The following is a 23,480-nucleotide window of genomic DNA, read 5'->3' as shown; positions in this document are numbered from 1 at the left end:
CTGCCTCTTGCTAGTATCTTTGCTGTTCTCATCATAGCAAGACATTTCCAGGCAGGGTTACTACTGTGCAGTACTAGGGCAATGGCTTTTTCTGTGGCTCTCTGGAATGGAGTGTAATCTAGAAGTACTCCTGAAGAAGCAACTTGGTCCTCTGTGCAAACTTTTACAAAACATTACAAACTGAATTCCTTTTCCGGGACCAGAACAAGCTTTGTGGGGTCATTCCCTAGGGGTTCCAGGAATCCTGATTTTCCTCATTCTCCATATATGCTCATAAGCTATGGAAATTTACCCATATAGCTTAAGCAACTGTAACTGTGATCTAACATTAAACACAGTACACCTGGCTAAGTAAACTTACCATAACAGCAGATGTTCAATTAAGTCACTGCTGCAGTCTCTTCCCTCCATCCCATTTGCTTTATTTTTGATGTACTGCCAGGCTGTAGATGCATATACCCATATGCAAATAGTTATATTTGTTGTACTACTGCACCTTCTTTGCCAGCTTTATTCCTTTCCAGGCTACAGCCTTCCTTCTTGAGGCAAGAAAGCTTTAAGAGTTTTGGCACTTAAACTGCTCTCTTTATGTGGCTCTGCTTGACCTCCCACCAGTTAGGTTGCATAGAAGGTGCACTGAAGCTATGAAAGCTGTCCAGTGGTTACATCCTTGGCAGAATATAATGCAAACAGCTTAGGGTACTGTAATAGCGATCTATTAGAATATCTGCTGTGATAGTAAGCTTACTTACAAAACTGTACTATGTCAAGTTTTGTAAATGCGTTGCAGTTTTATGTTATATAAAGTGGGATGCTGCCCAGCATTAACCCCCCCCCCCCACCACCACCTTTTCCTTGAAGCAGGGCAGTAAAATAATCATCAGCCACAGGACTAGTTTCATGGAACCAAATAATGTTACCAGGCTTTTACATTCCAAAAACCTTCAACCTTTACTAATTCTTTGTAAATAATGTGTGTGTGGAGGGTGAAAGGAGGCAGCAGCATCCCTTCTATGTAAAGAACTCTGATATTATAAAGTAGTGAAAAAACTCTGAAGTTGCCATTTTATTATCAGTTTGTTTTATTACTTGCAGGTTCCTTCAAATGGATGTAGAAAATGCACCAGCTTATCTGGAATGTGGGTAGTCACAAGGTGGCGCTTGCTAATGTACAGCTGGGCAGATGACTGGTAATGGTTATTTAACATTCATTGAATGACAATTCTACAGTTAGTTGGGATAAACTATTTTCTTCATACTGCTTTCTACTCTTAGGAGACAATTCTCCCCTAGTTCATCCAGCATCTTCATCATAACTACTATGACTTCACCTAAGCCAGCTGTTTTCCCAAATTTTATTTTCCTTAGTGCTGCCATTATATGATGTGAAAAAGAGTAGGTAGCATCCATAACAGCTGCATTCTATTTGATGTAGAGCTTTTTGATGCAACTTGCATGAAAAGTGTGATTGGAGGGATGCATACAAGGCAACCAGTAACTGCCAGTCAGATGGTAGGACATCTATTGACATCTACTCTGACCTCTGCAAATTCCATCATGTTGTCTTGCAAAATTGCCTCATGCAGCAAAATGTTTAATAACAAACAGAGGCATGGCCTCACATCTCCCTGTGCTAAACCTGCCAGTGTTTTCTTTGTACTGGCGTAGAGTTGCATAAATACACAATGTGCATGTTTCTTGGGTTACTTTCAGGTGTACTGTTCATCCTTATATGTTACTGTTTTTGGGCACAAGTACCACGTGAGTATTAAGTCTGCATCTGCAGTATAAACTGGTTTCCTTTCTGAAGCTTATCACACTTCATCTGATGCTACTGTTGAGATACCTGTAAATATCCTAGGTCCTTGTGTCTGACTTCAGATCCTATGACAATGTCACATCTTTGTCTTCATTGTCTTTTGGCACTCACATTCATTCAGTGTGGAGATGTCTGCATAATCAATTCATCCACTCAGCATGATACCTGTTACTACACTACCCCCTACCTGTACTGAAAGGTCAGGGTCATTGTTATTCATCTGTTTTCACAACTTACGCATTTGTAGCTAGTAAGGTATATGAATGGTGCCTTATTTGCATACTTAATGAGCATTTACATTTAGAGAATTCTTATAATCCTTACCGATTGTTTTTTGTATTTTTTAAGTGTAATTGTTGTTGCTATGGATAATGTTTGGAGAACTGCTGTCTGGCCTGTACTTTGGTGCTGCAAGTCAGCTGTTTAAAACAGAAAATTGATCCTTCCTTCTTAAACGTAAAGTGCCCTACTCTTGTCCCCATTGTCCTTCCATGTAATACATGCTAATTAATGTTTTTGTACATTCCCAGCAGGTTATGTCATCACATTTGCTTTGCTGATTATCTTCGGCAAACTAGCCTTTCAAGTTCAGTCCTAGCTGTTGCAGCTCAATACATACCATATTAGAAATACAGCACAGTGGCATTTATCAAATGCTCAACTTTCCACTTTAATTATGTCACTCTACTGGAGCACTGAGAAACTTTCAATGCTGTGGTCCATAACTGCAGATGAAATCTGCTTTGCTACATGCATTAAAATGGGGTACTCATTGTTTGCGGATTTCCATGCAAAGTTGCCACTGCTGCACAGTGCCACTTAATTGTGTCATCTTTTCTTGCTTAGTACTTAACAAAAAAGGAGTGTAGTAATACAAACAGTGATATTCAAATTCTCTTTCTCATTTTTTTTCTGTACCAGTGTACATAGCGGGCACATTTTTATTTTATAATGGAGAACATCACCTAAAGGCTTAAAAGCAGTACACTGTTTATTTGAAAGTCTTCATGGAAATTAGTCTTAGCATATGCATTTTCATCAGCTGATGCATCAAACGTGTGTATAAATAACAGAGCTGAAGATGTACAGGTTTCTTTCTGTTGTTAGTTTACATGCCGTGCAGACAGGGAAACCCATGTTTTGTAGCACTACCGTGTCACTCTGCTTTGTTGAGGCATGGATGGCAACTATAGTTCCATAATTACTATGAAGATGAACTGGTGCTAATTTGTTTTGAGCTACGTGTGTAGTGGTACATACAGGCTCAGCATGGGTACATAGTGGCTATTGGTATTATTTATTGAATTATTAGGTAACATCTGAGTGCAGTGGTGGACAGACTTTACAGCCATGACCTGGTATACTCTGGCAAAATAACTGGACAAGCAGAATACAGTAAAGTAGAAAAATGCAATACAATTAAAAATGAAACATCAGCATCACAAAGAATTTGAAACAAAGAAATAATACTATGCAGAGCAGTGTGATGCTGAATTTGTGACACAAGGTGAAAGAAGTGCATAGCAGTACTCAAATGATTCACAATTATACAGTTCTTTGCTGTGCAGTACACTTTGAAGGACAGTAATGTAAAGCAAGTTTAACTACCAATGAAATGATACCTATAGAAGATATTTTCAAAGTGCAGATATGAGGTGGACATTATTATGGTTTGTTTGAGCAGTATTCAACTTCGGTCTCCAAAATAGTTTTCTTTGTGTGACCTTATGTGATTGAGGTAGATGGCCATTCCTCTTCGAAGGTCAGTTGTCTTACCGATTTAGTGCAGAAACTTAACTCCACAAGCATGGAAATATACTCATTTTATAGTTTGCTGTGTATCCTTTATATGTGCTCCTAGCACTGCCTATGTACCAGCTTTAAGGGACTTTGATATACATGTGGAACCTGCATAATGACAGGCACTCTACCTACACTCCAGTGTTTACAGGTCATATGACTTTTCATTTGCATATGGGCTCCCATTTTCACAACTGCAAGTCTTTATTAATTAGCACTGTCCCAAACATGGCCACTCTATGCTGGCACTTACGCATAGCTAATCTTTACTGGACTAGAGTCACACTACCTGCACCACACTATTTTATTGCATTATGACCACATTATGACTGCTTTTGAAAAGAAGTGAAGCTACAATGGGGCACCAGGAGCAGCCAACCTGGGCGCAAGATGTTAGGGGGCTTGTTCAGCAGATGGTGATTGGTCAGCAATGCAGTACTTGCTTATTTTGCTTTGCTGCTTGCTGTTAAGTGTTCAACTGCTTTTACTCTGCTGCACTTATTACTGCTTATTAGTAGCCTGATCAAATTTGTTTGTTATTCTAAGCCTCTAAGTTGTGGTTTTAGCACTTGGGCTTCAGGCCAGTTATTTTACATTTAAGAAGTTTTTTGTTGTCTACACTCTTGTGGACAAACCTTTATCAAAACCCTCTCTCCATAAGTCAGTCCAAGTTTTCAGAACACTATGTCTGGATAATTAATTTCTGTAGGCTGCGGTGGTGCAGCGGTTGGCATTGTCACCTCACAGCAAGAGGTTCTCCCGTTCGATTCTCGGCTGGAGCGCCTTCTATGTGGAGTCTGCATGTCCTCCTCGCAGTCGAGTGACGTTAAAGACATGCTGGTAGGTGCGTGCGTGAATGGGTGTACCTTCCTTGAAGGTTGGGTGTTGGGCTGGCAACTTGGCACTGTAAAAATCCACTGCCAATCATTAGTGGACCGGAGTTCTGCTGTGGCGACCCCTAACCGGGAAAAGCCGAAAAACTTTTATGTCTGGATAATTTCCATAAGTTTCTCTTGTGGGAAATGCATCTACATCATTAACCTGGAATCCATGCTCTCTTGCACTTCAGTCAGTACTCCTGACAAAGGGGACACCACCCACATCACATAGTCAAGCACAACGCACGCTCACCTATGCAGAGGTCCTCAATAAAAACTTACTTAAACAGCAGAAACTTCAAAAACACACTCACAAACATTCCACACACAACACAGGCACACCCAGTGTCTCAAAAACACAGCCCATAAGGCATAACAATAAACCAAACATATTAGGCATTGGCGACTCAGCTGTGAGAAACAGAAGTCTCCCTAACCAAGCTTGACAAGGAGAAGGTCAGTTGTCTGTCAGGTGCCAGAATCTGCCATATCATGCATGCACTTAAGTCTCTCCAAAACAGGTACAAGTATGACTCTGTCATTGTCCATGTTGGTGTCAGTGACTTGAGATGCACCTCCCTGGACTATATGACGAGAGACATGATTGAGCTCTCAGAGTATGTGTCCCAGGCAGGTATGACCCTAGCTCTAAGCAGCAACCTACCTTCACCAAGAATGATACCACAATATCAACAAAAAATAATTTACTTCAACAATTGGCTTAGTTACTGGTGTCATTCCAAGGGGATCCAGTATCCGTCTGCCTGGGATGACAAGGCTGACAGGCCTCAATGCTTTGCCAGAGATGGTCTCAACCTGCCACCCTTGGGTTTCTGGATTCTGGCCAAGGCTCTTGCTGTTCCCCATTGTGTCTCTTTTAGGCAATGTCCCAAAGACAAATCTTCCAACATAAAAGATCTGTCAAAAAGCAAACTGAAGGTCATGCTTCTTAACACTAGGAGCCTTAACCGGAAAATGCCTCACTGGTGGCTCTCCTCGCACTGAAAGATGCCAACATCTGTGCAGTAACGGAAACTTGGTTCAAGGCTGCAGAGAGCACCCCTATCTTACCAGGCTATACCTCATTCCACACATTCCAACCCTAAAATGAGGCCGGGAAGACTAAGGGTGGTTGAGTTTCTATCTTCATTAAACAAAAGCACACCATCAGACTGGTTTGCCAGCATGACACACTAGAATGACTCCAGGTGTAACTGACAGTTGGTAAGACACATATCCAAGTTACAGCCAGCTACAGACTCCCCTCCATGACCCAGGACCATCCACTCCTCCTACCTGGACCTATCTGACTCCATCAAAGTACCCCCTAACACCCTGATACTTGGTGATTTCAACTACCCCGCCATAGACTTAGTGAACTGTTCCCGCACTAATGCACTCACCCAATGATTCCTTGACTTCATTAATTATAACGAACTAGACCACCACACCTCATCCCCCAGAAAGGGAGATAACATTCTGGACTTGGTTCTCACCAACATGGGTGAACACTGCACCACTCCCATAGTAAGTTCTTCCATGGTGAGATCAGATCATTGGTCAGTTTCATTTGAAGTTATTATCCTGCCTAATCCCCTCAACCAGCTGTAACCAACCTAAAAAAACTTCTCAAAAGTTGACTACTACCTCCTAAAGAAGGGTATCAGTAGCTTTAAACCACCGCCCCACTCAAAGAATGCAGACAACTATGCTGAACAGTACACCAATGCAGTATGCAAGCACCTGTACAACCGCACAGACTCAGCCACACCCAACAGAACTAAAACCTGCTCCTCAAGGAAACACAAACCTATCTGGTGGACATCCTCTATCAACACGTGTTACAACAAAAGGAAGAAACTGTTGTCCAAGGGTAAAAAGGTATAAATTCCCAATATGGAAAACTCCCTCCTTAGCCTCAACAAGCAAATTAGACCACTAGTGAAAACCTCCAAAGTCAATTATGAATCGAAACTAGTCTTCAAAACAAAGGGAAACCACAAAGCCTTCTTCAGTTATGTCAGGAACCTCCATGGCAAAGCCCAGGTTTGTTCCAATTTAACGGTATTACTTACACTGATCCTGTTGACTTGGCCAACCTGCTAGCATATAGGTTCACCCCCTGTCCCTCCTCCCCCCAAGGCCATTCGACATCCCAATATTTGTCCAGCACATCACATCTCCATAGATCAAGTGTTAATAGCCCTATCCAAGGTAAAGAACAGCTTCCATGGGACATGACAGTATCCCAGGCTGTATTCTGCACCATCTCCAGCAGAAACTAACTTCGCAATTAAGCACCAACCTATCCAATCGCAGCCTAAATACAGGATTCATTCCAGCAGAGTGGAGAACTGCCATTGTCATCCCCTTGCACAAAGATAGTGCCACTACTGATCATGGAAACTATTGACCCATTAGCTTGACAAGTCTGATCTGTAAAGCCACGGAGCATATTATTATGGATCTCATAAACAAGGACATAGGCAATCTCCAAGGACTTGACCCCACCCAGTTAATTTTCATCAAGGGCAGATCTTGCTTGCTGAACCTAGTTAACTTCTTTGAGACGGTCACCAAGGCCCTGGATGAGGGAAAGTCAGTACTTACAGCTTATCTTAACTTGGCCACAGCCTTTGACAGAATCCCCTATAAGGGCATCATTGAAAAGCTAACACAACTTGGTGTAAATCCCCATCTCATCAGGTGGGTGGCCAACTGGCTCACCAATAGGACTCACAAGGTATAAATATGTGCCTCCACCTCTGACAGCAGACCTGTCACTAGTGGTGTTCCCAGGGATCTGTACTGGGACCCCAACTGTTTGGCATCTACTTCTCAGAGGTCCAGGTAAAGACAAAAGGCCTATGGCTGACCAAGTTTGTGGATGACTGTAAGTTGGGTGCTGTCACTGACTCCCCAAATGATGCTAACATACTACAAGAGGGTCTCACAGCAACAAATGACTGGTGCCAAAGTCATGACCTTAGATTAAATACAAATAAATTTAATACCATTCAGCAAAAACATGGCCGCTACTGATTACCACATCAATGGCAACCCCATAAGCATACAACCTGTGTTGAAAGACCTGGGTTAACAGGTTGACAATCTCACATTCGACCATCATGTAGTGGCAGTGGTCAGAAAAGCATTTTACTTTGTTCAGCTCATAAGTAAAGGAACTGCATTTAGAAAAAAGGAGGTTATTATCTCTCTGTACTCCTCCCCCATTAGGCCAATAATTGAGTACAACGCCCCGTTTGGTATGTACCTCTCTAAACACCTGCACCAACTGGAAAGGCCACAGAAATACCTCATAAAGAGAATCCATAGCCTCCAACACCTGTCCTGTGCAGAGAGGCTCAAATCACTTTCACTCTACTCGGTATCGTACAGATTGCTCAGAGGTGATCCATGTTTAACCTACAAGGCAATCTCAGTCCCTGCCCTACTAGAGATACTCCATATCTGTAAGTCTAACTCCTTGCACATTACCTGCTCGAAAGTCCTAAATCTAATATGTGGCAGTAACAAAATAGGTTTGCATCCCAGAGGCTCCCCCATCTCTCCCAAATATAGGAGCATCTCCCACTATGTCCCTAATCATAGTATCTGATGTCAGGACCGGCCAGTACACCAAGACTAAATGGTTTAGTGCTGCTTAAACCAATTCTCAAGGAACACAGAGGTGTGTTTTTTTAAGATCGTTGTGATTCAAATATATGGAAGGATGTCTATATGAACCTTATCATTGGCTATAAGTCTCACAAGGGAATTGTTCTTCCTGAATGATTGTGATTGGCTCCTGATTGTTTTTAATGGTTGTTCATTGGTTGTTTGGACAGGATCTGATGAAGGCTAAGTCCGAAAGTGCTTTTCCATTCATTTACTGTTTGTTGGAAGGAATTTTAAATTCAATCATCTATTTGTTCATCTGGAAGGATTTTAACAGTATTTTATTAAAGCTCTGATTTTATTAGTGTTTTGAGTCCTTGGTGGTACGTCCACTCATTTTTCTTTGATCGTTGTTGTGCAGACTACCTTCAGTAGCATTATATTCTATTTTTCATGATAATAAAGTACTGAGAAGAACAGTTGGAAACAAACCTGTGACATTTTTTTTTCACAGCTCAAAGCAATTGCAAACTTGATATGCTTCTGCCACTAAAACTTGTTACTATACTGGTATTAATGTTGATTGATGGCTGGATGCAGACAGCATAGCTATAATTTCAGGTTTTTTTTTTGTATTGTAAATTCATGAGTAAATTTCATTCATTAAGCTTGCAACAGTGATGTGAAGGTATTTTGTTGATTCAGAAAATGTGTGTAATAATGTTTTGCTAAGCATGTCTATTACTATCACAGCAGATATGCAACATCAAACTAGATATGAATGATACCAGTGGTGTGTGGGTATACACACACACAAGTATGTGGGTGGAATATATGTTAGTGAATGATGAAATATAGAACAAGAGAATAAAGATTAAGTGACAATCATATGGTGTTACAGATTATGGCAACTTAGTTTTAGTAAAGTGGTGCAACAGGTATTTAGGATCTTGGGAAGACATCAGTCATAGTGGTCACAGGGGTTCAGTCACAGGGTTATGTCCACATGGTGTGTATACTTATGCATGCATCTGTGTGTTTCTCTATGCATGTGTGTGCAAGTTTAGTCTGTTTGTTGCATCAGAGAACAATGGTGGAGAGCTGGACTGACACCTGTCTTGGTGGGGGATCGTATGGAGTAAGAAAAGTAGGCTTGCTGCAACAACTGTGGGTAATCCTGGAATGAGGTCATCAACATCTGTGATCCCCACAATGTGGTGTTTCCTGAGCGGAGATCATTACCAGCTTTATTACCCTAAAGTAGCAGCACTGTTTTGTGGGAAAAGCACCATGGTCATGCCTATCAACTTTCCAGAATTTTGCAGAATGTCCAGCTTTTTGCCTCATTGAGGACAGAAGTCACCACATAATGACACACTTTTGAGTTTGACGTCATATCCTTGAGAAAAATAATGTTAGAGGAAAACCTGTTATCCAAGGAACTTTCTGAGTTTGTAAGAACAATATGTAAATTCTGTCCCTGATTTTGGGCATTTGTTATACCATTACTTTTAGCTTTGTCCACAATTCTTGCACTATGAGGATGAAAAGTATGGCCATGGTTCATGGGTACACACACACACACACACACACACACACACACACACACACACACAAACACGTGTGTGTGTGTGTGTGTGTGTGTGTGTGTGTGTGTGTGTTTCTTTCTCTCTCTCTCTCTACACACATACATATATAATTGCAGCAGGGTACACTGAAACTGCTAATTGGTCGACTGCAAATTGTCTGAAAATGATTGCAGTGTAAAACATGTCCAAGACAGACACCTGTTTTTGGCATTTCAAGCAACTGTCAGAAATTTTGGATAACAATGAATAGAAAATGTTACTGTAGCAGTGTACACTGGAAAATAATGCTGACATTAACCCAGGAAAGAATGCAGACCCTTAGGGACCGTGATGGTAGGCATTACATTTTGCTTAGGGAAGAATATATTGAGTAACATCGAAAAAGCAAATTGTAAACATCAATGAATGTGAGCTTACTAAAAAGCAGTACGACCCAACATCACTGGTTTGAGAGGTAGGAAGGTCGAGGACTGCATTATGTAAAGCTATGCCTCAAGATTTTCCTTGAGTTTATAAGCCTAGTAGTTTTCAGAGATATCAACATCTGTGAGTAGCCCATATGAATTGTAATTTCTGTATGTTACAGGGCATGGCTTCAGGAACACTTGACATACCTTTATATAAGGACTGATAAAAAATATTTTGTGACATTGTTTACTGTGAATGTGCTATTCGGATGACAGGAATAAGGAGAGAGGTGAGGAAACACTTTTACAGGTGCACTATGCAGACAGTTGTCTGCAGTGTATTAGCTGAACCTTGCAGGTTAGGGAATGTGATACTCTGGCTAGCAGAAAATAGCATAATGTAAATGTTATATGTAATATATTTGTTATTATTAGCATAATAATATATAAGAGCATCTCTAAGTATTTTATAGGAAGGAGGGATTAGACTAATTAGTAATGAGCTGCTGGTATTTACATGAGTGTTTAATGGTAATGAATTGTCTGATGAAGTTTAACAACTGTGTTAAACGAAAGCGCTAATATGTTATTTTAAGCTGTTTTTAAGCTTATTTAAGCTGTTTTTGTTTTAACAAATCAGTCTGAATTACTTTGGAGCTTCGTATCTCTGCAGATGTTCAGTTATTTATTTAGCCAAAGAAGGGAACATAGGAGGAGTAAATTGAAAATGAACTGAACCACACAAAAGTTGAATATCTGAAGAATGTTTATTTTCTCAACAATGAGCTGATATTTTTGGAAGCCTTTTTACAGAATGTGTAAAACATCAGTAGGAAACACATTTATAAGAGGCACTTCAGTGCAGTAAATGCTACTTATGCTGAGGCCTCTCAAACAGTCTTGCCACCTATCCAGTAATTTTCCAGACTATCCGGAAATCAGAATGATTCTTTGGTAGTCCGGGAAGCCCTGTAAAAACTCTGGTATTCTGTTTAGAGGTGTGGACTGAATGCTGGAGTTTTTAAAAAGGAAGCTCTGTCTTTTATTTTTTCACAAAAAAACACTGCTAAAGTGATGCAGTGGAGTCCAAGATACTGTACAACAAGCAAAAAAGAAAAAAAAGAGGGTAATGCAACCTACATTAGGTATGTAAAAATAGACTAAAAGGGATGTTCCGTCCTAATGACATATTATTTTCATCATAAAATGGGCATGGATGTGTGTGGAGATGGGTTGGGCCTGGGTGGAGTTACAGGTAGTACATGGGGCATGGCTTCAGGCCATTCAGCACTGAAAGAGGTGGCAACCCAACTCTCAAAGTTACCTCGCCTTGTCAGTTCTTTCATTCCAAGTCAATGGATCTATGACAGTCCAGCCATGGGCATTATAATCTGATAAACAGTGTGGCCACACTGCATTATGGGGAAGATTTAGCTTTAGAAGAAAGCAAAATCTCATTATGATGTCTGCCCCTAGGAGGGTATACACGGTTACAAACACAATAAAATTAGTAGTGACTTGTGTCTTTCTGTTGTGTACAACTTTGCAATGTGTAGATCTTCAAGACAAAATAAAAAATGTATATTTTTTTCATTTTTATTCCTGTAGTTGTTGTTAAAGTCCATAACAGATTACAGCAAATACTTACAAAAAGAAAGATGGTTTCTGGTCTTTCATCTTTTTTGTTTACATTCACAACAGAAGACAGCAAGTCTGGATATTCATCACACTTCAAAAGACATTCTATTTTACCATATATATTCACAAAGACAAACAGCACACGTTCCTAAGCACTGAGGATAAGCACACTGACTGGAGATAAAATAAGACCAAAAAGATAAAATATACTATATTTTAACTCATGTTTCCTTTAGCCTGGCATTACTGTTAGCATTGCAAGTACATCTGACAAATTTATTTTGTTCCATGATATATTGTTTAAAATAAGCAAAAAATAAACGTTTTATAACCCACACTGAAGTTAAGTTGCCTATAAATTTCACAGTGACTTGCAAATTTATGAAGGCTGCTCTCTACATACATCAATATTTTTGAAGATTATGTCTCGGCATGTGAGCAGACATACAAGCTAACCATGATTCTCTAATAATGTGACAAATGACATTTATCAATAAAGTTTTTGACTGTGTTATACTTGGTTTGTTTTCATTTATCAAATAATACATGTTTAAGGAACCTGTCAGATCCCCACATAACATAAGCAATTTGCATTTCAGTAGATAATTTACAAATAAATACTGTAATAAAAACATTTAAAAAATAGTTATACATGGTACTTTGCTTTTAATGCAGTAAAAATAGAAACTAGGACATTAATTAAACTGAGTCATACCCTGATCTGCTTGTTCTATATTCCACTTTCAAGATAGGCTTACAAGGTTCTGGCTTCTTCCCATCCTTTGGCTGTTTTCCTGAAACAAACAAAAAAAATGCCCCAGTGTTATTGGGAAATAAAGGCAAATACACATCTAATTATCTAAGAATAGGAGCATAGATATCATGACAGTCCTGGCAGTCATTTGCTCAAGAATGGATTACTGTAAACAACTATGGTCAGAGCCAGATTTAGCCTTAAGCAAGTAAGCTTGCAAAATGAACAGATGTTTCTACATACTACAGCAAAAGACATTGGGGAAGCCACAGCTGGTCACAGGCGGTACTATCTGCTCACAATAAGGGCCTGCCTTGATGCATTCACACCTCCTATGACCATACTTAGAGTGTCTGATATATAAAATCCTGATTATATATGTTATTGATAACATAATACAGTTTAACACTGCAGCCTATTAATATTTTAATAATGTTTTGTAATACCAGAGTACATAATGAAAATGCTACAGGTCACAATGTTCACACAAAAATATAGCCTGCAGTGTATAAGAAGCTTTAACTGCTCACACTTAGATGATGACTTACCAAACTAATGTGCATAACACAAGGCACAGAAAGTTAAAGTTAAAATTAAAATACTGAACGTCGTCATATATCTACTGATTGAAAATGCCGTAGTTCACAGTGACCATCAAAATGTAAGATCAAACATTAACTGTTCATAGGCAGTGACTTACCAAACACAAACTAATGCACATCACATAAGAAACACAAAGCTAATTAAACATTATGCAATGCAATCTACATGTGTGCACCAATTAAAAATGCTATGGGTCACAGTGTTCTGTCTGCTTCCAAAAAAACTAAAGGTACCTCCAAGGTCAGCCTAATAAAGTTCTATCCTATGAAAGCTGCCAGACTACCCCTTGACTTGCTATTTCTGTTTTCTTAAAGAAATAAAACATTTCTGCAATACTTACTTTATGGGAAATTTCTGTGACTTGTCAGTTACAAACTGGTAAATGAGTTCATTTGAGTCAGTTTGTGCACACCACCTTCTTTTTTTCAACATATTTAATAAATCTTCATATTTTAAACAAGGTTATAAGTATGCATATATTACATTAGCAAAAAAGAAAATGAAACTTAACATTGTTTATTATTTTCAAGTGTTATACATTTTTTTACAATGGTCACTCACTCTAACATTATGTAAATTGCTCAATTCTTGCTTTTCTTAAGCCTCACTCCTCCTGTATATTATTCTGCATGTATTATTTGCAAAAATTCCATTTATTTCTGTGTAATTTTCTCCACATATTTTCTACTTCAGTTGCAGCTGGTTTAGATTTTAATTTTGATTTTCTAGTACTTTTTTTTTTGGTGGCCAACAGCATTAAACTTAGTAAGGTCTTAATATGCCTGGGCAATTCAGATCCTATATCCCAGCTCAAATGAATCACTTCTTTAGTTACAATCCATTTTTTCTCAACCAACATTTCTGACGGTGTACTCTGTTGATACTTTTTAAATCTGCTAGTTTGTTACATTTCCAAAAACATGTTCCCAAATACATTGCTTTCTAATGATGTCTCCGACACTTCTCATCTACCTGAGGAAAAATTCTCTAAAATCAGCTTGGGTATAAAAATACCTAAAGCAAACACTTCCATGCAAAAATCCTAAACCTCATGCATTTTGTTGCATACTTGGGAGTCAAACAGATTCCTTTTCATTTTGCATTTCCACTTGGTCTTCCCAATCTTTTCTGTCCTTCTCTGGTTGACTCTTATAGTCATCAGTAAATATTTTATAAGCCCCACTAATTATCTCTTTTTTAAAATCAACTTATGTTCTAGACTAAACTAAAATGTATCAGGGTTGGGCTTTCACTTAGCACTCCCCTATCATTTTCTTTTTGCCTACACTGTTATCAATCCCTAGTAGGGAAAGCAGTCTCGAATCTGCAGTCCAAACTTCTGCTTGGCCTCATCTTACTCTTTTCTCTCATTATTTGCTTCCAATACCTTAGTCCCTTTGCTAATATTGTTTAGAAAATTCTGTCTCCCCCTTGCGTTGTTTCTTTAACCCTACTTGCAGTCATTCCTATTGGTAAAATATTTCTTGATTCCCCTTTTGGCTACGTTCTCAAAATGCCTTCTACTATTTTATGAATACAATTATCTGTATGGATGCTGTTATTCTCCTTTAAGGATCTGCATCCAAAATTCTATTCTCTCCATAGTTCTTAGCCCCCTCCCCTCCATTTCATTTTCCACCCTTTTCAATTTATTTATAACCTTCTGCTTGTGTTATATATATAAACCTTAACCATGTAGCTCTAAAGTAAGCCTTCAAATCAGGTAATCCTAAACCACCTTGTTTTATCGGGAAGAACTCAAATTATAATAAATATTGATTGAAGAGGTAGCTCAATACTAGCAGTGCCCCATACATTACAGAATCTCTATAATTAAAAAATAAATAAAGCACTCCAAGTTACTACATCTGGAAAAGTGAAAATGGTTTTACTTGTAAAAAAATGACCAGTAAACATTTTTAATTGAAGAACTTCTTCAGACTGATCTTGAATGTGTAGCAAAAGATTTAAAATAAGAACCAGTTCAGATCAAGTGATAAGACATCTGATGAAAACCATCAATCGTGAAATACTAAACCTAGAAAACTAACGCCAAAAGAAAACAAAGAAGAGATGATAAAAAAAACATATTATTTGAACAGTAGTGGTTCATTTTTCTTTATTAAAATTAACTTAACTGCCTCATTTAAATCAGGAGATATGGCTGCATTTAAAATTTTTGATGGTAAGCTCTCTGTATGAGACAGCATTTTCAGGTCTTCACCTCTGAAATCCATTGCAAGTTTGTCTAACACGTAAATGATAAAGTTCTAAAAGGAAGAGCATGTGTCCATATTAATAGGGACATGATAAAATGAGGTACTTATGAGTATGTGTTAAAAAGGATTCTGTGATATGTGAGAAGAGACAATGCTAAAACTGAGGAAGTGGAAGCTCTATTTTATGGATATAGATATAGCAAGTTACACACAGTGAAAATGTTTTTAGTCCATTTAGTTTTATACACAGGTCAGGAATATTTTTATCAATCAAAGGAGAAGCTGTAGAAAGCAAATAATAATGAGTTGAAAGATTTTATCTGGGAGGGGAAGTGGGCAGGTGTCCAGAAGGATACATTAAGCCTTCCAACAGAACAACATGGCTTGGGATTACCTGATTTGAAGGGGTATTTCAGAGCTATACAGTTAAGGCTCCTACACATAGCACAAACAGAAAGCTATAATTCAAAGTGGAAAGGGATGTAGATGAAATGGGGAAGCTCAAGAAACAGACACAGACTGGGATTTTGAATGCAGATCCTTACGGAGAATAACAATAATCATACAGAATATTATATTCATAAAGTAGTTTAAGAACTAAGCCAACACAGGGATCAAAAATATAAATTCTGCCGCTAGGGATAACTGCAATTATGGGTACAGAGAACAGGCAAGAGGGGGCTGGAATTTACTGGAAAAAAACTGGCAAAAGAACTAAGGTATTGGGAGCAAATAATTAGAGAGGGAAGGGCAACAGAATGAAAGAGACCAAGAATTCATTTGGACTACAGGCTAGAGATTGCCTTCCCTATCAAAGATTGATATCAGGGTATAGGCAAAGAGAAAGAAATATGAGGATCCTAAGCGAAAGACCAGCGCTTGTCTTCAGTATAATCTAGAACAAAAGTTGCTGTTAAAAAAGGGATAATTAGTACAGTATATAAAATACTGCATTAAAACTACTGAAATCTATCAGAAGAAAGGATTGGGAAGACAGACTGGATAAGCAATTTACAAAGAAACAATAGGGGGATACAAATGTGGCTCCCAAATATCCAACAAAGTCTACAAGTTTATATTTCAAACTTGGAAATGTTTGCATAGATATTTTTATATCCCAAGCAAACTCCAAAGAATTTTTCCTTAGGTAAATTGTAAATGCTAGAGGTGTGATTGGGAAGAAAGTACTAAATGGGAACATCATTTTTGGGGAGTATAATGAAATGTTATACTTTAAAAATTCCATGCAGACTACTCTAACATAAATATTGGGTAAGCAAATTGGTATAACTAACAAAATGATTTCTTTGAGGTGTGGCACCGAATTGGAATTGTCTAAACATAGTAAGGCCTTGCTGAGTTTAATTCTAATGTCTGCCAAAAATGCAATTACTAGAAAATGGAAATCAAAGTCTAAACCAACAGTACTAGCAGTGGTGAATACAGCAACAGAAATAAAACTACTGGAAGTAGGATCTTTTGAAAAAAGTAGGAACAAATTACATAGCAAAAATGTGAATTGTGAAAAAGCACAGTTGTGTAAGATCTCACCATAACAGTAGATGTCCTTCTATTCACTGTTGCAGTATTCATAACCTATGGGATCTCCTGCCAAGGACAACCCAACATCTGGCCAGTATACCAAATCCTTTAGTAATTACAGACATTATATGTCCACATATGCTCCCCAAGGAAGGCACAGAGTTTAAAAGTGACATCCAGACTCCACACTCAGAACTGAAAAAGCCCCAGAAGGAACAGAATGTCCCTATGGACAAGGAAAAAAATATGCATTCAGAAGGAGAAAAAGGAGAACAGTCCCTCTGCCAGGAAGGCAAGAAGGAATAGGCTAGAGCAGAGGGTACAGGAGGTAGGGAATGGATACTGCAACAGTGAAAAGGAGGACATCTACTGTTATGGTAAGACCTTAGACAACTGCAATGTGTCCTCCCATATCACTGTTTCAGTATTAATAACAGAAGGGAGAGTACAAAAGCTCAAGAGGGAACTCTGGGAGGGGGATGGCACTGAAGAGCCCTCTAAAAACCCATGCAAGATAGCTCTAGCAAAGCCAGCTCTGGTTCTGGAAATAACATCCAACTTGTTATGTTTAGTAAAAGAATGAGCAGAGGAACGAGTAGCAGCCACAAAAATAGATATAGCATCCACCTTCTTGGGAAAAGAGCACCAAAGGAGGCAACAGCCCTGGTAAAATGAGCCTTTACTGATGAAGAAAGGCATTTACCATGAAAAGAATAACAAAAGGAAATGGCCTTAGAAATTCAGGAAGAAATGGCTTGCGTAGGAAAAGCTAAACCAAAAGACCTGGGGGGGGGGGACAAAAAGCTGCTCAAATCTGTCAATAACTTTAGTTTTATCCAAATAATATCTGAGCTGTCTATGTATATCCAAGGTGTGAAACACCATCACACTGACAGAATCCAAAGCACATCAACAGAAAAGAGGTGCCTAAAAGGGATCAAAACCCTATCACCCACAGCATCAGCTGAAGAGTGGACAAGTGAAGATGGATAAGAGACCCTTTGTCGTGTGTGAGAAGATCCACACAGTGAGGTATGTTGTGGTGATATCCCCAGGCCAAATGAGAAACAAGGGGGAACCAACACTGTCTGAGCCAAAAAGGAGTCGCAACCAAGATTTTGGGAGAGTCCTGCCTGATCTTGTGCAAGTAGAAACTAGTAACCACCACAAAATAAGACTTAATGAAACTAATTGCCGGCAGGACACTCTTAAGAAGTTGTTTATTAAGGGATGAATGAAACTAATTGCTGGCAGGACAGTCTTAAGAAGTTGTTTATTAAGGGATGAAAGCACCAAGTTGTATGTGTACTTGTTACTATTGCGATTAAAAGAACTTGTGGTTTGCATTCATCGCTTCACGTTATTTTTTGCCAAATAATTTGATCTAGGTGTGGAAGTATAAGAGCATCCCACATCGACAATTAGTTTTGTATGATCTTGTGCAAGACTTGGGGTAACAGGAGGAAAGGGAAAGCAGACAGAAACATCCCCTTTCAAGGAAAAGACATAGTGTCCACTTTACAAGTCAGAGGATTTCGAACTCTGGAACAGAATACAGAAAGTTGTCAGTTCAGACTGGAGGTTAAAAAGATCTACCTGAGGAATACCCTACCAATGGACAATGCCCAGGAATACATCTCTGTGAAGCATCCATTCATGAGCTTGTGTTCTGGACCTGCTCAAAGAGTCTGCCACTAGATTATTCTCTAACTGCCTGAACAGTCACTTGATACTGGACAGCTATATCCCAGAATTGAAGAGCTAGTCTGCAAAAAAGACAGGACCTTGTACCCCCTTGCTTGTTGACATACCAGATTACCGTAGTATTGCCTGGGAAATTTTTGACAGGCCCAGGGTGAAAGAAGGAATTAAAAAGCCTGAAGAATTAGAAGCAGAGCACCCATCTCCCTTACATTAATGTAGTCCAGTCTCTGATGAAGAGGCCAGAGACCTTGAACCTTGAGAGAAACAAAGGAGGCCTCTCATCCCTTATCTGAGGAGTCAGTGAAGAGCAGTTTTAAGTCGGGACCTGGAGATTAGAAAAGAAGCCCTGGGTTGAGTGAAATTTGAGGAATCATGGATGCTCGAGCTTGAGACAGGGAAGGAAGGGTACCTTGAAGTACAAATGGAAGCAATGTTGGAGCCATACTGACTTGAGGTACCACTGAAGCTTTCTCATGTGGAGTCTGGCTAGAGGGAGCATGGAAATGGTGGAAGTCATGAACCCGTGCAACCTGAGAAATTCACTGACTGTGACTGAAGCATGAGAAAGAAATGGAGACTGGAAAAAGGCAGCAAAAGACAGGGCTTTGGGGGCAGGTACAGATGCCAACATGGGGATGGTCTGAATCTGGCAACCGAGGAAAATACAATCCCAAGAAGTTGTCAGAGCAGATTTCTGGAAGTTTATGGTGAACCTCACACTCTGTATCACGGAAATAGTAAACCTCACATCCTGAAGCACAGCATCTGGAGAAGAAGCTTGAACAAACAAATTGTCCAGGTAGTGAAAGATCTGAACTCCTCTCATTCTTCAAAAGGCAATGACATAAGCGAGGCACATGATGAATACCCTTGGGGCAGTAGAGAGGCCAAAGGGCAAAGCAAAAAACAGAAAATGCAAGGAAGAATCAAACATTTCCTGAAAAAGGGATAGATGGGGGTATGAAGGTAGGCATCCTTGAGACCAAAAAGGCCTGGGATAGAAGAAGGGGGAATAAAGTCTGAAGAAACAACATCTGAAAGGAAGGAATTTTGAAAAAAAAAAGTGTTGAGCTGTGAAAGGTCCAGAATTGATATCCCTTCTTTCAGGGAACCAAAAACATTCTGGAAAAAAAAAACTCTCCCTACCTGGGCAGGATGCACAAGTTGAATGGTGCCTTGGACCAAAAGAAAATGGTACAGCTCTGGGAAAAAAAGAAAGTTACCAAGGAGGTTGAGGGATGCCCAAAAAGGGAGGAAGGGATTTCCAAACCATGAAATTGCCCTGGTGGATAATAGACAGAACCCAAGAGTCTGCTGTGATATTTAACCAATTTAGAAGAGATATAGAAAGATGGAGGGATAAGGCAGCTTGGCTACGGGAAAGGGTAAACAAACTGCCACACTGAATCCAGCTAATCTCAAAAAGCAGGTTTTAGGAAGGTAGGGGTTTGAGAAGACTTAGCTGGAGGCACACATCTAGGACCTTTTTTTCCCTTAGGTGGAGGGGTGAGACTGCCTACAAACAAAAGTAGACTTGGAAGGATAATTCTTCTGAAAATTAGGAATAGGAAAAAACATAAACATGTTTCAACTCCTGCAAGGCTTTACTCTTATCCTGAACAGACTTGAAAAGTTCAGCAGCAGCAGTACCAAAGGATTTTTATTATCCAAAGGAGCATTCAACAGTCAAGAGTTACACCTTATAACAGAACCAAAGGCAGCAGTCTTGGAGGAAGCATCAGCTACATCATAGCTGCATTTGATAGAGTGATGAGCAACTTGAGAGGCAGAAGCACTTCCCCTCAGTCAGGAAGGCCAGAAACCACTTTGGAAACCTGAAAAAGGAGGGCCAAAACATACCTGGTCATACAAGTCTGATAACGGATGGTCTGAAAGGATAAAGTGGCAGCTGGGTAAACCTTTTTTGTCCAGCCTCTCCACAGACCTACTATCCTTATCTGAAGGGAGCAACGTAGCAAAGGGCAACAACTTGGTGTGCTTGTCAGAAGAGGCAGACACTAAAGAAGAATCGGCAAAATGGCAATTAAAGAAATTTACACTCATCAGCCACCTTGTGAAATCTATCAGATTTCTGGGGTGCAGAGGTCTGAGAATAAAGGGATACAGAAGCTGCTGAAAAGGTATCCAGGAGGGCAGCCAGAATAGGGGGAACAGCTGCTGGCTTAGGAGACAGCATCTGAAGGAGCTCCTAATACTTTTCTTGAATATCAGTGACTTGAGAACAATCCCACTTAAAAAAAACTTCATCATGCAGGCAACTGTACCCCAAAGGAGAGATTGCTCCAAAGGGGAATCTGGACTAATAGAATTCTCTTCCTCTGAACCACAGTCCAATGTGGGGAAGCAATTTGACAAGAATAAGCCAAGGACTGCTTTCCAGAATCCAGATCCTTATCTGCAGAGTATAGTTTTCTGGGTCTTTTAAGAGGAGTGGAAGACCAGGGTGGAGCAGGCATAGGCACCTCTTGAAGAAGCTTTACAGCCATTAAAGCATTACATAACCCCTGAGTAAAATCTTGCCACTCATGTTGGGGATCCTTAGCTACAGGAGAAATATGCTTGTTTTTCTATTGCTGCAGGACATCCACACAAAACACTCTTGGAGGTTCAGACCCCTGGTGACACTCAATAAGCGCAGTAGGAATCTCCTCACTAAGACCTGTGAAATCCTCCTCAGTCCCTCAGAAATAATCAGTGAAGGTTCCCCTTTAATGTCAGGAGCAGATGTTTGCAAAGCCTCCGAGGACGTGTGAGAAGTTGGACCCATGCCGGCCTCCAATAGGGTTGTTGCAGAGGAATCTGAGGCAGCCACCAGATGATCCTCTCTGGGCTTTCACTAGTCTTGAAAGAGGCATCCACAAAGGCTGGACAGCAGCCATATCAAAGTTTTTTGGCCTTTTCCTTGGCAGATGGCTGACCCTCAGGATGGGAAGACTCCACCATAGTACCTTGAGCCAACAACTTAAGACAATGACTTTCAAGCTAAATAAAGAGGAGAGATGACTATGTCGGGTCTTAGGGACAAAAGCCTGGCAGATACAACACTGTGCATGGTCATGGGAAGCACTTAAACAGAAAAGATACTGATTGTGACAGTCTTTATGGGGAATATGCCCCCAGACCGACATTTCCCCTTTCTGGATGACATGACTCCAACACTAAATAAGAGAAAGACAAGAAGAAACCCCAGTGAGTCACTTATCTGAAACACAGCTTGGTAAGCAGCACAGCAGAAGGGCATTTAGACCGATGTTCAATGATAGCATTCAGAATGGTGGCAAAGAAGTTTTGAGTGTAAATGTCTGTACATCATGTTTATGTGCTACACTTTTGGGCATGGAGCGTACATGTGATCTACAATACCTATACATACTAAAGGCTTCAGTATATTGTCTGGACGTTGGGCTATCCTTGGCAGGAGATTCCTTAGGTTATAAATACTGCAGTACTGATATGGAAGGACAACAATACATGCAGAATAATAGTTTGGAGTAGGAATGAGGCTTAAGGGAAGGCAGAAATTGAATGAGCTATGTAATGTTTGATTAACAATGATTGTATAGAAGAATATATATGATGTATAATGTCTGCAAATGGAAACATATCAATATGGTTTGTTTTAATTTATATAAATGTATGATTGTCTATGTCATAACTGAAAATTCAATAAATATGTTTCTGGTTAAAAAAAAAAAAGAGACAGCATGTAAAACTATGTCTGAAACAATTATGTAGTTGAGATGACAGCTACCAGAAGAATGGTTTTCCATGTACAGAATTTGAAAGAGGCAGAAGCTACTGGTTTGAAAGGAGCAAGAGTGAGTTTTTCTAGCACAAAATTGAGGTAACAACCAGGTGGTATAACTTTCCTTGGAGGTTTCAGCTGGAGTACACCTTTCAAGAACTGTTTTAACTCTAATCTGGCCAGAAGAGGTAGGCATGAACATACGGCTGAAATGTCTACCTTAACTGAGGAGTATATTAGGCCAGATTTCAACAGCTCACACAAATAAGAGAGGACCAGTGTGGTTTTAGCCTGTACACACTCATGTTTTTTACCCAGACACCAGAATGTAAATCTTTTCTATTTTGCTATGTAAGATTTCCTGGTACTAGGTGACCTTGCCTTCTGGAGAACCTTAAGCATGTCCACAGAAATTTGGTGCCTAGGATCAGAATTATATCATCTATGATGTCAGGTTTTGATGAAGTAATGAGGCCTTCTGCTGTGTGAGCAAGTCCACTGTAGAGGGTACCTTCTGTTGATGGCCTTTGGCTAGGTGGAAGACATGGAGGAACCAGTGCTGCCCTGTCCAACAAGGAGCCACCAGTAAGATCTTAGGATATTCTCTATGGTCTTTATTAAGATCATGGGAAGAAGAGGAAGTGCAGAGAAGTCATACAAGAAGCTCCCTTTCCAAATAAAGTACATTACATCTGTTTTCCAAGCTTGAGGGCAGTAGGTCTTGGTACAAAAGAGTGGAAGTTATTTGTAGTTGAAGGAGGAAAACAAATCTGTGGAACCCCTCCCCCATTTGTGGACTATGTTTAGGAAGATCTTCCCATTCAGCATCCATTCATAGGGATCTTCCCTTAATCTGTTTAGGGAGTCTGCTAGGATACTGTCATGTATGGAAATGTAAACCACTTGGAAAGTGGTTATTGCCATGAACCCCAGTGCTCTGAGAATCTCCATTGCAGTACTGGACTGAAGAGGAAGAAAAGAAAGGAAGTAACGAGCGAGGCTCTACACTCTGCCTGGTGATAGGAAAGCATGCATGAGTTTGGTATCTATTCTTTACCCCAAGAAAACTATGTCTTGGATTGGTTACACTGTGGACTTCTTTAGACTGATTGTGAACCAAAGACCCAAAGTAGGGACAATGTG

General features: G+C 39.7%; 1 protein-coding gene across 2 annotated transcripts in view; it reads right to left on the bottom strand.

The window, feature by feature from the left end:
- Window positions 1-23,480, bottom strand: part of STXBP5 (syntaxin binding protein 5) — a 3,006,986-nt gene that overhangs the window by 1,318,375 nt on the left and 1,665,131 nt on the right. For both annotated transcript variants that reach the window (XM_044068842.1, XM_044068850.1), the window contains exon 9: window positions 12,465-12,543. In XM_044068842.1, coding sequence (XP_043924777.1) covers window positions 12,465-12,543 — 79 coding nt within the window. The remainder of the gene's footprint in view (window positions 1-12,464; window positions 12,544-23,480) is intronic.

The sequence above is a fragment of the Protopterus annectens genome, chromosome 1.part0 (genome assembly GCF_019279795.1).
Source record: "Protopterus annectens isolate FY-2018-M chromosome 1.part0, PAN1.0, whole genome shotgun sequence".
Taxonomy (NCBI): Eukaryota; Metazoa; Chordata; order Ceratodontiformes; family Protopteridae; genus Protopterus; species Protopterus annectens.
The sequence above is the reverse complement of the archived record's forward strand: the minus strand, read 5'-3'. Positions and strand labels throughout refer to the sequence as shown.